General features: G+C 41.8%; 1 protein-coding gene across 1 annotated transcript in view; it reads left to right on the top strand.

Annotated features, from left to right (window-relative positions):
* The window catches only part of LOC117797384 (testis-expressed protein 13B-like), a 17,667-nt gene extending 3,492 nt beyond the window's left edge, over window positions 1–14,175 (top strand). Inside the window, exons 2-5 of the mRNA XM_034649043.1 lie at window positions 2,642–2,942; window positions 5,244–5,730; window positions 8,201–8,252; window positions 14,079–14,175. Coding sequence (XP_034504934.1) covers window positions 5,316–5,730; window positions 8,201–8,252; window positions 14,079–14,175 — 564 coding nt within the window. The 5' untranslated portion in view covers window positions 2,642–2,942; window positions 5,244–5,315. The remainder of the gene's footprint in view (window positions 1–2,641; window positions 2,943–5,243; window positions 5,731–8,200; window positions 8,253–14,078) is intronic.
* Window positions 14,176–15,447: the final 1,272 nt, after the last annotated feature.

Genomic DNA, 15,447 nt, shown 5'->3' with positions numbered 1-15,447 from the left:
CATACAGTACATCCCTAGTTTTTGATGTAAAGTTCTTTTTTTTTTTTTTTTTTTTTTTTTTTTTTTTTTTTTTTTTTTTTTTTTTTTTTTTTTTTTTTTTTTCCCCTCTGAAGCCCTCAGTTTGTTTCTCAGAGTCCATAGTCTCCCATGCTTCATTCCCCCTCTGATGACCCCCCCTTTCTTTACCCCTTTCTTCCCCTACCGATCTTCCCAGTTTATTCTACTTCTAACAGCGTATGAACATTTTCCTTTCCCTGATCTTTGATAGAGTCAGACTTTTTCATTGTCAATCTGCTCGCTTTGAAAAGGTATCATACTTCTGTTTTCTAAATACCACTGAAGTTGAGTATCTTCTCAAATGCTTATTGGTCATTTATAAAGACCCCCTTTATCTCCTATGGTTGTGTTGTTATTTGTGTATACCTTCTGGTTTTAAATTTGTAAGAAAACATGATGTATTTGGGATACTAATTTGTTGTAAGTTATATTGCTTGCAAAAATCATCTGCGAATCTCCAGCTTCTTTGTTGCTTTTCATACAGATTTGTAAAATGTATGAACTAGTCAAATTTAGAAAACTTTTCCTTCATGTTTCTTGTTTTTTGTGTCCTCTTTAAGGAATTTTTACGCAGTATCACAACCATATTATCCTCTGTTTTCTTCTATACCTTTCAGAGTTTTGATTTTGACATTTATCTCTGTGCCAGGTATAAGAATAAGGTAGGGATCTGGGGCACCTGGGTGGCACAGCGGTTGAGCGTCTGCCTTCGGCTCAGGGCGTGATCCCGACGTTATGGGATCGAGCCCCACATCGGGCTCTTCTGCTATGAGCCTGCTTCTTCCTCTCCCACTTCCCCTGCTTGTGTTCCCTCTCTCCCTGGCTGTCTCTCTCTCTGTCAAATAAATAAATAAAATCTTTAAAAAAAAAACTGGAAGGAGAAGACTGGGCTATTTTTTTTTTAAAGATTTTATTTATTTATTTGACAGAGAGAGAGACAGCCAGCGAGAGAGGGAACACAAGCAGGGGGNAGCAGGGGGAGTGGGAGAGGAAGAAGCAGGCTCACAGCGGAGGAGCCTGGCGTGGGGCTCGATCCCATAACACCGGGATCACGCCCTGAGCCGAAGGCAGACGCTCAACCGCTGTGCCACCCAGGCACCCCAAGAGGGCTATTTTAAAGCAAATCCCAGGTATCATGTCATTCATGCACCTCTAGCCGAGGGTATTTTTTAAACATCACAATACTGGTGTTGTGTATGGATGAACGATGGCATTGTTGCTATGTTAAAAAAAAAAAGCTTTAATATCATCCAATACTGAATCCATATTCAGTCCTATATATTGAATCCTACATATTCACATTTCCAGATTGTCTCAAAATTTCTTCTTACTTTAGATTTATTCAGATTGAGATTTGGGGCACTTGGGTGGCTCAGTTGTTAAGCATCTGCCTTTGGCTCAAGGCGTGATCCCAGAGTCCTAGAATCGAGCCCCGCATCGGGCTCCCTGCTCCGCTGGGAGCCTGCTTCTTCCTCTCCCACTCGCCCTGCCTCTGTTCCCTCTCTCCCTGGCTGTCTCTCTCTCTGTCAAAAAAAAAAAAAGATTAGGATTCAAATGAGGTCAAGGTCCACATAGGCATTTGTCTGTTACTTGTCAGAGTCAGTTTTCCCCACTTTATTTTTATGCCATTGATTTGTTAGAAAAACTGGGCAGTTCACCTACGAAATACATAGAGCGTTTGAGTGATCACTTCCTTATCTTAGTTTTTAGCTTCATCTTCTGTTTCCTGTAAACTGCTAGTTAAATCAAGGGATAGATTAGATTCAATTTTAACTTTTTTGGCACAGCATGTCAGAGGCGCTGCTGTGTACTTTCTATTGTTCCATTTTATGAGGTAAATTATACCTATATGTCTCACTTTTGATGATGTGGTGTTTGATCAGTGTGCTTGGATGGTGTCAGTCAGGTCTCCCCAATATAAAATTCGCTCATCCAACTTTCACCTAACGGTCCCAGCATCTTTTGGGTAATGTTGCCTAGATCCATTACTTCATCAGAGCTTGCAAATTGGTGAATTTCTCTTTTCTTTTAAGATTTTATTTATTTATTTTGGTAATGTAGCCATAGAATTTGACTATTATGATTTGTTCTGGGGTTAAACTATCCAAATCATCAGTAGCTTGGAAAGAAAAGGGTAGAGGACTGGAGATAAGAATGTCTGACATTGGTGGATGTAAATACACATACGGGTGGGCAAAAAGCACAAAGGTTTTAGTATCACGTGCTAATATCTACCAGAGAGCATCTGCCATGGAGAAAGCACTAACCAACCAAGTAGAGAAAAAGACTTGGACAGGTTGATACCAGTCAGCCTCTGTCATTAGCCACGTCAGTGTTGTCACAATGGGCACATGAGCAAAGTAGCCATGGTGACAGAGATGAAAGCCACACATGAGCCCAGCAGCTTGGACTCACACTTACTGGGACTGATCTATCCCCTGTCACCAGGGAATGTCCAGCCTTTCTGTAAAAGAGATCAGAACTGATATGGCACCATTCCTTGAGGAGACCACATGGGATGCTTTCCATCCTGGAATGCTTAGCAGTTTGTGTGCTAGACATAGTTTGTCTCTCCTGCCCGCAGGACCTCTGCTACGACCAGTATCGAAGGACTTACAGAATGTTTGATCCACCAGGATGGGACCTCACATTATATTACATCATACCGAGGAACCCTTTTCCCAGCAATAAAAGCAGGGGAACAGCTCATGACCACAGGATCCATTGACCGTGTCCCATACACTCTATGCTGGAGCTGCTGACCTTAGAAAATGTTGGAATGGTCTACTGGATGCATAGCTAAAGCACTAGCTATGAGGCAATACGCTGCGACTATAAGAGCGTTGTCCCCCAAGACTTAGTGTTCGTATTGAATCAAACAAGCCGTAAGTGACTTCACAATAGAGAACAAACTGAGGGTTGATGGAGGGAGGTGGGGGGGATGGGCTAGATGGGGGATGGGCATTAAAGAGGGTACTTGTGATGAGCACTGGGTACTGTATGTAAGTAATGAATCACTGAATTCTATTCCTGAAACCAATATTGCACTGTATTTAACTAACAAAAATAAATAAATAAACAAATAATAAAGTGCCTCATTGCTATAGGCAATTTCCCATTGTATTTATGCAACCTACAGGATAAGGAATCTGTGTATCTTCTATATGAAACAGATCTGTCTTTGACTTTGGCCAGGGCAACTTCTTGCTAGACACATCTCCAGAGACAAGGGAAACAAAAGCAAAAATGAACTATTGGGACTTCATCAGGATAAAAAGCTTTGGCACAGGAAAGGAAACAGTCCACAAAACTAAAAGGCAACCTATGGAATGGGAGAACACATTTGCAGATGACATATCAGAGAAAGGGCTGGTGTCCAAGATCTATAAAGAACTTATCAAACTGAACACCCAGAAATAAAAAATCCAGTCAAGAAATAGGCAGAAGACGTAAACAGACATTTCTGCAAAGAAGACATACAAATGCCTAACAGACACATGAAAAAATGCTCCACATCACTAGCCGTCAGGGAAATACAAATGAAAACCACAATGAGATACCACCTCACACTGGTCAGAATGGCTAAAATTAACAAGTCAGGAAACAACAGATGTTGGCAAGGATGGGGAGAAAGGGGAACCCTCTTACACTGTTGGTGGGAATGCAAACTGGTGCAGCCACTCTGGAAAACAGTATGGAGGTGCCTCAAAAAGTTAAAGATAGAGCTACCCTACGACCCAGCAATTGCACTACTAGGTATCTATCCAAAGAATACCAATGTAGTGATCCGAAGGGGCACCTGCACCCCAATGTTTATAGCAGCAACATCCAAATGGCCGAACTATGAAAAAAGCCCAGATATCCATTGATGGGTGAATGGATAAAGAAGATGTGGTGTGTATACACGCTGGAATATGACTCAGCCATCAAAAAGAATGAAACCTTGCCATTTGCAACGACGTGGATGGAACTAGAGGGTATTATGTTAAGCGAAATCAGTCAGTCAGAGAAAGACAAATACCGTATGATTTCACTCATATGTGCAATTTAAGAAACAAAACAGATAAACATAGGGGAAGGTAAGGAAAAATAAAATAAGATAAAAACAGAGAGTCAAACAGTAAGAGACTCTTAACTATAGGGAACAAACTGAGGGTTGCTGGAGGGGAGGTGGGGGGGATGGGGTAACTGGGGGAAGGGCATTAAGGAGGATACTTGATGGAATGAGCACTGGGTGTTACATGCAACTAATGAATCAGTTAAACTCTACCCTGAAATTAATGATACATTATATTTGAACCAACTTGAATTTAAATTAAAAAAAGAAAAAAGGAAATAAATAGAATGTGTTTACATTTGCCAAAAAAAAAGAATGAGAGAAATATTCACTTTTAATAATAATAATGTCCCTGAGGAGCTGTTTTCTGAGTTTTGAATTTTATTTTTAACGGGGTTATGTGTTCAAAATCACACTAGCAAATGGGCCTCCGTCAGGGGCTATGTCTTACTGATCTTTGGATCTCTTTACCACTTAACTTAACGGCTGCTCCAAAAAGATAATTTTTTTTATTATTATACACATTCTGAGTTTCAAATTCGTGCTGCACGAATGAACCCGCACTTGGCAAAGTACAAATGTGTATAGTTTGAGCAAGTTTATGTAAACTATGAAATATACCAAGCAAAAGTAATCATTGTGTTTCTCCTGTGCCTCCTAGGTGCTTGCTAATGGTAAAAGTTTCCCTGCTTTCCACTATTTTATAAACTAGCTGCGGCACAGTGTAAGACAACACACTTATTAAATTAATATTGCCCAGGTCAGTTTAGTAAACTTTCAGTGTGTGTCTGTATTTACCTGCAGATCGGACGGACAGTCCAAGACAAGCCAATTGTTTTGTTTTGTTTTATAAACTTTGTATCCACTTAATCCACTGAAGCTCTCTCCGGCTTTATCCTCTATCACCTCTCAGCTCTGAAGGGGCTGCATGCCTTTCCGGGGGAGCTAAACCCTCAAACCAGTAGGTGGCATTTAACTTCTCATAAAGGGGTGGTGACAGTTGAGAAGAGAGGTCAAGGTCATAGGTCACATCCTGTCGCCGTGTGCTTTCTGAGGGATAGCAGGTCAGAGAGGGCTGATTGTGAGAATGGCTGTAAATTTTAGTGACCCAACCTGTGGATTCTTTCAGAGGGAGGTGGTAGATTTCATAAATAAGCAAATACTTCGAAATGGAGTTAGTCCGCACTTCTACTCGGTGCAGATGTGCGAGTCCTGGGGTGATATGGAGAAGAAGTTGCGAGATATCCTGACCAACTCGGCGGTGGCAGAAACCACCAAGGAGGCTTGTGCCTGGAAAACCCTGGCCCTGGCCGTGGGCATGGCTGAGAAGCAGAGGCAGGAGGATAGGGAAAAGGTGAAGAAGCTCCAGGACCAGCTGGATGAGCAGAAGCTGTTCACCAATGTCTTGGTGGGGACGGTGAACAGGCTGAGGAATACGCAAGAAAGGGAAAAGGAGAAGGCCCGGTACCAGCTTCAAGAAAGTGTCACAGCCCTTCGTGGAATAGAAGAGGAGCGAAATTTACTGAGGAATGAGCTGCTCAAGGCGTTAAGCGCTCAGTCTCAGAAGCAGGAAGGAGCTGTGGAATACAAGAGGGGAAAGGAGGCGCAGACATTTGGTATGTTTGCTTTTGCTCAGGCTGCGGCCGGTGACAGGGCAAGGGGAGGAGGTGGTGAGGGGAGCAGCCCCGGAGTCTGCTACTCCTCCTGGAACTGCTGCTCTAGGGGCAGAGGCACAGGAGGGGAAAGTGACTGCTGTATGGGGCAGTGACAGGGGTGGGGGGGTGGGGGGGTGGGAGGGCCCGGTTTTCCTTGCCCTGAGGTCTTAGGCACCTGGTGTTAGGCTGATCAGCAGCCACCCCTTAGTCCCTCTGAACCCCCTTACTCATGCCTCCCTGCCTTTTTCTCTCCCAGGAGCAGCAGCAGAAGCTGCAGGAAGTCCTGCTGTGAAAAATTCCAGAAGCAGCTGGAGGGGTAAGCAATGCCACACCGAGGAGGAGAAGTTCGGGTCCAAAAGGCTTAAGCAAGAAACTGGCTACTCCAGCTCAGCGAGACAGACCTTCAGGGGCAAGGGCGGGGACTGGAATTGTGACCATTGTCTTTTGCTGAATTTCTCCTGGCGAAGGAAGTGTTTTAAATGTAAAAAATTCCAGAACACCAGGGAGAGTGGAGGTTCTGCCCACTATCAGGGACCTCAGTGAATTCTCACAGATTAATTTCCTGATGCTCTCTTCTGATTTAGAAATGGTGCGGGAGCGTGTTCTTGATTAGATGTTATGTAAGAATAGACAAGCGAAAAGGGAGACGATAGACAAATCATCTTTAACCTCAGCAGCAGTTAACATTTCACTTCCTTCCTTCCAGCTCTGAGGGTCACTACATAGATAAGTTAGAAGAGTTGAATAGATTTCTTATGACAACGGAATCGTTTTGAAAACTAAGTTTATAACATGGTTACAACTGTTCTCTTATTGATTTGATAAAATTTGGAACACAGGAAAAAAGTAAAAGGGAAAGAATAAAAATCACACAAAATGCCATCCCCTCGAAACAGTCCTTAGGGCTCAGTGTTGCCAGTCCTCTATTGTTATCCCCAGACGGACACACGTACAAATGCATTATGTATGTGAACGCAGAAACATGCTATTTTGATTTCTAAAATGAGTTTAAACTGTGCATATGATTGTAGGACTCTTCTTTTAAAAAAAATAACATGTAAATGTGGAAAATCCATGGATGCTCGTGTACACACATGAAATGCTAACCCAACCACCTGGAGACAATATCCTCCAGTATTCAGTCACATTTATTTTCAACCCTTTTTACCTGTTTATACATGGTTATTAAAATTATTTTTTTCTCTTATTTCTTAATTAAAAAACTGAAAGTAAGCAACAGTGGCAAAGCAAAAAGAAGAAATTAAATTGTAAGCATAATCTCGCTCAGAAAACTGTTGTTTGTCCATATACATATTATTTTTTTTAAATGTATATGCTGTTTTAATGTCAATAAAATGTTATTATGTTAAGCTAAATACATATGCGTATTATTTTTAAAATTTACATATGTCGTATATGTGGTTTTAAAAACTATATGTGTGTTGTATTTGTTTAGCTTAACATTGCTCCCCATCTTTCCCCCCCCTTTAGTACTCTGTTTTAGATTTGGCCATTCATTCCTTAAATGGTTTTGCTGGAGATTAGTTTCTGATGTTTTGGGTTTTTTTCCTTTCCTTGGTCCATTCAAAGAACCGGCTCCTGGTGTGCTGCCAAAATCATTATTTTTCTCCCATTCCTTCTCGTTTCTTGAGGGTTTGTGTGCTGCCAAAATCATTTGAGGGTTTGTTATGATTATTTTGTTTGCGTTGTAAGCTCTTGATTTTATGCTCAGTTCGTGTATTTTCACCCTTCATGTCTCCTCCCTGCTTGGGATTCTAATCTGATGCTACTAATCGAAACGGAAAGACTTGAGAGGGGAGAATTTTACTATGTAAATATGTTTGAGTCTGTTTTCTGATGATGTTTCACCTCTGTGGTAGTTGTACGGTTTCCACAGGCTGCAAAATTGGGAGAACAAGCATGGTATATTTGAATCCATGCAAAGATTAGGACATTCGCAGTGAATTTTTCTTTCTTATTTTTTTTAAAGATTTTATTTATTTATTCGACAGAGATAGAGACAGCCAGCGAGAGAGGGAACACAAGCAGGGGGAGTGGGAGAGGAAGAAGCAGGCTCCTAGCGGAGGAGCCTGATGTGGGGCTCGATCCCATCACGCCGGGATCACGCCCTGAGCCGAAGGCAGAGGCTTAACCGCTGTGCCACCCAGGCGCCCCTGCAGTGAATTGTTCTGTGGCAATAACTTTCTTTCTTTTTTTTTCTTTTTTCTTTTTTTTTTAGAAGTGGCAATAGCTTTCTGAATCACCTGTGTTTATTTTAATATGGAACAAAAACTTTTGAAATGTGTAAAAATGCCTCTGATTGTATTGTTTTCAGGGAGTGCTTAATGTAAAATGAGTGTGTAATAGTCATTAGAATAGATTGTCAGTCAAGTTATGTGTTTTAAGTTGTTCATGTTGTGAAAATTTTTAGGAACCTGTAGAATTAACCCACATGAATTGGCTGCTTGGGAAGTCTGCAAGTGGTAATAGTAGGTAGAAAGCATTTTTCCTCGTGATTCTGGATATGAATGTCATTGTGTTTTCTGATATTTTAGGTTGCTTTGAGGGATTTTAAAATAATGAAATGTTCTGGTCACGGGTCAAGTCTGTATAGATGTAAGTGCCACTGAAACATCAGTGTTCACTGCTCAAAATTATAGGTGGGGACAGCACTGAGAATAGAATAACACTAACGAAATCGTTCTAGTGAGGGAAACACCTATGTTCAAAAGTAGGGACTCGAATAAAGAAATTGAGGTCTGCATTTTGGTGCGTGAAGATGAAAATTAGAAAGATTTTTAGAAGAGCCTTGGGAGGCAATAGTTTTCTTTTCGGTTCCTGTATATGAAAGAGTGTTAGGGGACTCTATCTGCGGCACTGAATGATCTCTGCTTTTAGATTCTCTGCTCTTCCCTTAGAGGTAGGATGTCCAGATAAAAGACAAGAGGCCCAGTTAAATTTGAATTTTAGATGAATAACGTATTTTGTTTTAGTGTTAGTATGTGCCAACTATCGGGTGCATTTTTGTTTGTAAGTCTGACAAAGCTACCTGGAGGGAGGTTGGCATTCATTTTTCTTTTCAAGTAAAAATAGTATAGACTCTTCTGGCAGAGAGGAGAGTTTGGACCTTTACAATTTGGAGCAACATTCAGGATCCATGGTTGAAGAACAAAAAAAAAAAAAAAAAGCTTTTAAACAGCAGGAGTGAAATCTGAGTGCATGAGTTGCGTATGGCAATAGAGGGCGTGGTGTGGCGATCGTGATCAGTGAGGAGATTTGGAAAAAGTGTAGATAACTTGGGAATATGTGCACTTGCCCTGGAAATCTCTTGCTCTGTCGAGCCTAAACATCTCTGAAGTCGCCTTACCCATTACTAGTAGCATTGTGGGAAACTTTATGCCGTACCCCATCCGGGGCCCAGAGTTTGGCTCCTTGAACGATTCTCCGTTTGGATGAACCAGGGGTTTTTGGAGGGTAGCTGATGCCAAATTTTGGGGCAGACAAAAGCAAGATGAGTCTGGAAGATCTTGCCATTTACAGAATTGTGACGGGAGACTGAGGGCTCCTAAGAACAAAGAGACCCGGAGAAGGCTCTCATCAGGTAGTAGAGTGGTATACTGAGCATTAAAAAAGAGGCCCGCTTGAAATTGTCACTCACTTGAGCGTAAAAAGAACCCCCCCAACACACACACAAACAAAAAAATCCCCAAGCAACCATTGTAGTCTTTTGGAACGGTTGAGTCTGTTAAAAAAAATGATAAATCCATGAGGATATCAACGAGCTCCAGGTGCCGTAAAGCGTGATAAAAGATGCTCACAGTACACCCCCAAATTTCCAAGATTGCCTATAAAAATGCTATACATCGATCGAGCCAATATATGCAACTCTTACACTCCACTTTTTAATCCGTGAAGCAGTTAACACAGATGGTTGAGACATATGGACTTCATGATTTATTACTATGTGGAAAGTCATTCGTTTTAGCTTGGCGAGAAAGATGTGGGGAAATGCAAAGGTGAGCTTCTTTTCGTAAGGAGAGAAATACAGAAAGATGTCTTTGACAAGTGGGAGCAGTACTCTTCAGAATAAAAATGTAGTGTCTGGGAATTTGAGAATCTGGTGGGTTAGAGGGTTTATAAAGGTTTTGAACTATTTTGTCTGTTATATTACCAGAAACAAAATGTTACAAATGTGTGAATTTCACAATATTTCTTGGTCAGTGGAATATATGAAAATAAATCCAAGGAGGATTCTAGCTTGTCTCCACTTTGGTGACTAGTTTATTGAGCTTGCGTGCTCAAGAGTGTCTCGGAGTGTGATATTTGCCTGATATTCACCTAGCTGGTGTGATCATAGCTAGTGTAAATAAACCAGTTATTGTGGATCCACACTATTTCATGTGTTCTGTGTGTGGCTACTGCCACATGGAAAAAAGTCTTAGAGGAAGCAGGGTAAGATCAATATAATTGCACAACATTATTTCTCTCTCTCTCTCTCTCTTTTTTTTGCTTTTCCGTGTGTGTGTGTTTTCATTTTTTTGTGTTTTTTTTTTTTTTGAGAGAGTGGTCAGGGAGGGGCAGAGGGAGAGATAGAATCTTTTTTTTTTTTTTTTTGAGAGAGAGAAAGAGAACCTTAAGCGAGTTCCGTGCTCAGCACAGAGCCCCATGCGGGGCTCAAGCTCATGACCCTGAGATCGTGACCTGAGCTGAAATTAAGAGTCGGATGCTTAATGGACTGAGCCACCCAGGCACCCCAAGGTGACGTTATTTCTCTTAAAAGCCGAACACCTATGAAGTTATTTTCTCTGCCTGCTCCCCTCCCTCAAACATCATTAATTTTCTGTTTTGGTTTGTGGTTATAAGAATGGTCCAGAGCCTAATATGTGTTGTGTTCTGAAATGATCAGTTTCTCTTGGGAAGTTGTGGGAATTGATTTTTAGATTGTAAATGTATTGAAAAATCTTCTTTGGGGCTCCTGGGTGGCTCAGTGGGTTAAGCGTCTGCCTTCGGCTCAGGTCATGATCCCAGCAGGGAGTCACTTCTCTCTCTCTCTCTCTCTGCCGCTCCCCCTGCCCGTGCTCTCTCACTCTTTCTATCTCTCTCAAATGAATAAATAAAAATCTTTAAAAAAATCTTTTATTCTGGCCATTCAGCTGATCTATCTGTAATTTTGCAGGTATGAGGCCAGCGTTGGCATATTTTTGTGTCCTAGTACATAAAGCACTTAGACAAGTTATATAGAAGACTGACTTGGGGTTGGAATATTCTATCTTTGCGCGTGCTACAAAGGAGCAGTCAGTGTCAGTAAGAGATGCTGCCGGTTGTAGCTGATGACAGAAGAAACCCAAACGTGAAGCACATGAATGACAGTCTCTGGTTGACATTGAATGTCATCAGAAGAAACAGACTAGGGTATTGTGGCTTGGTACATATGGTGGGACTTACCTGGCTCTTGGGAATTCCGACGAAGATATTCATTCTGTTGGACCGTTTGCTGAGGAAACAAGAAATTTAAGTGAGAACAGTTACTATGAATGTGGTGCATTGTTTTAACTAGAGTGGTGACAAATCTGGGGTATTTTAGAATATGAGCTTCTTATCGCTTAGACTGTTGTCTGCTGCACTCTGTTTTTTTTTTTTTAACAATCTTGAGTAGGCAGTAGTAGTCCGGTATCTGTGTAATCTACACCTCTGACATGAGGTATAGACCAATAGATCACTTCTTTGCATAGAATCTAGATGACCTTGAGGTAAATGTCACTGATGTTTACCTAGATCCTTTTATGTGACTTCTAGGAACAACATCAAAGATCTGTTCATCAAGTCTTTGAGGAGCTGTGCTGTCCATTCAATTGGACCCAGTTGAACATTCAAGAACCATGTCATGTTTTGGAGAAGTAGCCTCACGATGGTACAGATAGGACTTTTCTGGACTATGACTGATCTACTCCCCCAAATGGGATGGCTAATGCCCTGTTTGGCTATTTAGCTCACGAATTAAAAGGAAAGAATAGGGGTGTCTGGGTGGTGCAGTCGTTAAGCGTCTGCCTTCGGCTCAGGGCATGATCCCGGCGTTATGGGATCGAGCCCCACATCAGGCTCCTCCGCTGGGAGCCTGCTTCTTCCTCTCCCACTCCCCCTGCTTGTGTTCCCTCTCTCTCTGGCTGTCTCTCTCTCTGTCAAATAAATAAATAAAATATTTTTTTTTAAAAAAAGAAAGAATAAAGTGGTGGAGGGTGGGGGGTGCGGGTGGGTGAGTACTAGCAGTACGCTTGCATGTCGAGGAGGAACTTAAGTCTACAAACCGCCTCCTTACTGCTTATTAGCAAGAAGACTGAGAATGTAGGTCGAGCCAAAGAATGGGGACATCATTTAATGGCAGTACTGAAAGGTGGAGCTCTCTGTGAAAGGGAAGATGTTGAAAACTCTTGTTTCTGTGCTCTCTGAATTTTTCCCTTTGGAGTGCTCATTCTAAGAGACCATGTGGTTGGTGTCTCTGTCTCTCTGCCTTGCTTTCTTCTTCCCTGGTGCTAACTAGTAAAAGGGATGCATTTGGAAAGAGATGATGGCCTACTTTTGGCGATAAGTAGACACAAGGAGGATGGGTCCCTGGAAAACAGGGGAAAGGATTGGTCTTCTAGTCCCGTTCCATCTGGGGGCAGGGGTGGGGAAGAATCCCACAAGGCTCGGATGCAGTCTAGGACAATAATTTGAAATTTGCGACCAAAGCCTTAAAGAAATAAACAGTATGTTTTCTTTCTGACTGTATCCCGTCTTTCAGTGGAAAAGCTGGTGACCATATAGTGACTGGATCCTACGCATCTCATTCTGTTAGGATGTTATCAGTTGCAAGCCCCTCCTGAAAAAAAAAAACAAAACCCAAAACAAAAATCAAAACATCCTCAAACTGATTGACACAATTAGGGTAGGCTTAATCAAGGCGCATATCAAATGGGCCCGCAATGTCATTTGATACTAGGAATCCTCTTCTAAGCTCATTTAGGTTGCTGACAGAATTCAGTTTCTTGCGAATGCATGTGGGCTACATGGGAGAGAGACACATAAGTGAACAGCTGTTCATCGCCTTTGTCCAATTTCAAATTAGGATATTTAGCTTAGTTCATTAGTGTTCTTTTCATACTGTCTTGGCTTGAAAACGTGTCCATCGATTATCTTTGTCATTATTTTATTAAAGCAAAAATGCAAGAATAAAAATTCTAAATGCCATGAAATCAGTATTCATTTTTTTCAGGTGACTTAGGTTTGAGGACACATTATCAATAGAATTTTCTGTTCTACATTTTATGGAGTATTATCACATGTGTGTTTCATTTTGAAATAGTCTTTTAAACTCTGCCCATTTCTGTTTCTGTCACTGTCTTAAAATATAAATATTTTATATTATAATAAAAATAGGGGTTCCTTTGTAAGTTACAATCTTTATTTTTTCCTCTTTCTGCTTTTAGGATTCTCTCTTTGTCTTTGATTTTTGACAGTTTCATTATAATCCATCTTTAAAGAAGGTCATTTTACATTGAGATAATGGGGTAATCTATTTGCTCTGTGAACTTGGATGTCCAAATCTCTCCTCAAATTTGGGAAGTTCTCAGCTATTATTCCTTTAAATAAGCTTTTTTTTCTTCCTTCCCCTCTCTTCAGGAATGCCAGTGATTCTGCTATTCGCTTGTTTGATGGTGTCCTAGGGATCACATAAGGCTTTCTTCATTTTTTTCTATTCTTTTTCCCTTTCTTCCTCTCTGACTGGGTTATTCCCTGGCTCACTGATTCTATCTTCCATTTGGTTTATTGGTGCTTTTGTTTGGTCTCTCTGCTGCATTTTTTATTTCCTTCATTGAATTCTTCAGCTCCAGAATTTTTGTTTGGCTCTTTTTTTTTATGATTTCTATCGCTTTGTTAAATTTCTCCTTTTGTTCATGTATTGTTTTCTGATTCTGTTAAATGGTCTTTCTGTGTTTTCCTGTAGCTCATTGAATTTTCTCAAAACAGCTATTTTGAATTCTATGTTTTTGAGTTTGATTACTGAATGGTTATTGAGATTTTTTTTTTCTTGGTGGTGTCACGTTTCCTTGATTCTTTACATTCCTTGAAGTTTTGTGTTGCGATTTTTCCTTTCGGAGTAGAATCCCCTTCAATCTTTAGTAGTTGCTTTCGGGTGGGATCTACTGTTTGTTGGTTCTGCTCATATCGGGGGGCTTTCTCTGAACTTGTATGGATACACCTGCCCCGTGCTTCCTGCTCCTCCTTTTGGCGGAATTCTTCAGCTTGGCTATCTTCTCTGGATCTTACAGCTTGCTCGGTCTTCCTGTTTACTGTAGCTCACGCTTGCCACCGCACTCGGGAACGCGCAGCGGGAGAAGGCTGCAGAGGTGCGAAGTGTCGGTTTAACTTTCGAGTCATTGGGTGTGCTCACAGGCCAGGTGGGCCGTCCTCAGATGAGGTTTTCTTAGTGGCTTGTGGGTAGGCTTCCTCCGGTCGTCCTGAACACCGTCCACAGGATCCACACCCTTTAGTGCCCCTTCCGCTGTTGTCATCTGCCTTTTTCCTGATCTCTTCCCTCCGCCGGGTCCTGCAGCTCTGGGTGCTGCACAGGGAAGATGGGTTTCTCCAGCGGCGTCCAGCGCAGCGTCCAAAGTCCAATACAGAGAGATCCAGCGAAGTGCCGGAATCTTTCCTCAGGAAGCCTGAACTTGTACAAAGGCTTCCTCCTCTGTGCCAGTCGGCCCCAAACAGCGCTCTGCGGTTTGCCCGACTGTCGCTGAGGGTCTGGGGCCAGGTCACCAGCCCTTGCGGGTCCCGCAGCCCAAACCCAGTCTGTTTGCCTGTTACCGGACGCACCGAGAGATGGGACTCCTCCCGGGTCCCTCGGCGTACGGCGCTGGGTCCCCCAGCTCCCACCCAGGCACTTGTGTTTGTGGATGGAAGCCCGATTTTAGTTGTTAAAAGGACGGGTGGAAGGAGGAACTTCCGACCTAGCCATGATGCTGATAGCACTCATGTCACAATTTATTCCGAATCTCGAATCTCCTGGTCATTGAGAGATTTTACCATGACAAACAATTGGCTGATAAGAATTATTTTACACGTATCCGTACATACTGCTGTTCTTATTTCTTTATGATAGACGTACAGAATTGGAAAATCGACGTGTAGTTTTCGTTTCTTAAAAAAAAAAAAGGCTCTAGCAATTTCCGTTTCTATCATCAGGCCCCTTCCGTGAGGACCTTTTCTCTTCATTCTCTCCCTCACTCTGCATTTGTTGCTGTTGTTGTTTTGCCAGTTTTATGAGTAAAGAACTATTTTATTTTTCAGGGTAATTTTCATTTATTTTATTTTACTTTATTTTTTTTTATTAGAGAGGGGGGAGGGGCAGAGGGAAAGGGAGAGAGAGAATCTTAAGCAGGCTCCATGCTGGGCTCCATCTCACGACCCTGAGATCCTGACCGGAGCCGAAATAAAGAGGTTTAACTGAGCCACCCAGGTGCCCCAGGGTAATTTGCATTTAATCCAATGAGAACGTAAGTACCGTTCTGTAACTTTGCTGGTCCTTTGAATTTTGTCTCCCACGGAATGTTTTTTTCTATCCTTAGCACATTTAATAGTGAATTTTTTGCTTTTTTTTTTTTTACTTTTCCATTTATAGAAGCTCTTCGTAGATTA

The sequence above is a fragment of the Ailuropoda melanoleuca genome, chromosome X, assembly GCF_002007445.2.
Source record: "Ailuropoda melanoleuca isolate Jingjing chromosome X, ASM200744v2, whole genome shotgun sequence".
Taxonomy (NCBI): Eukaryota; Metazoa; Chordata; class Mammalia; order Carnivora; family Ursidae; genus Ailuropoda; species Ailuropoda melanoleuca.
Note: the sequence above shows the minus strand (reverse complement) of the source record. Positions and strands in the feature narration are given on the sequence as shown.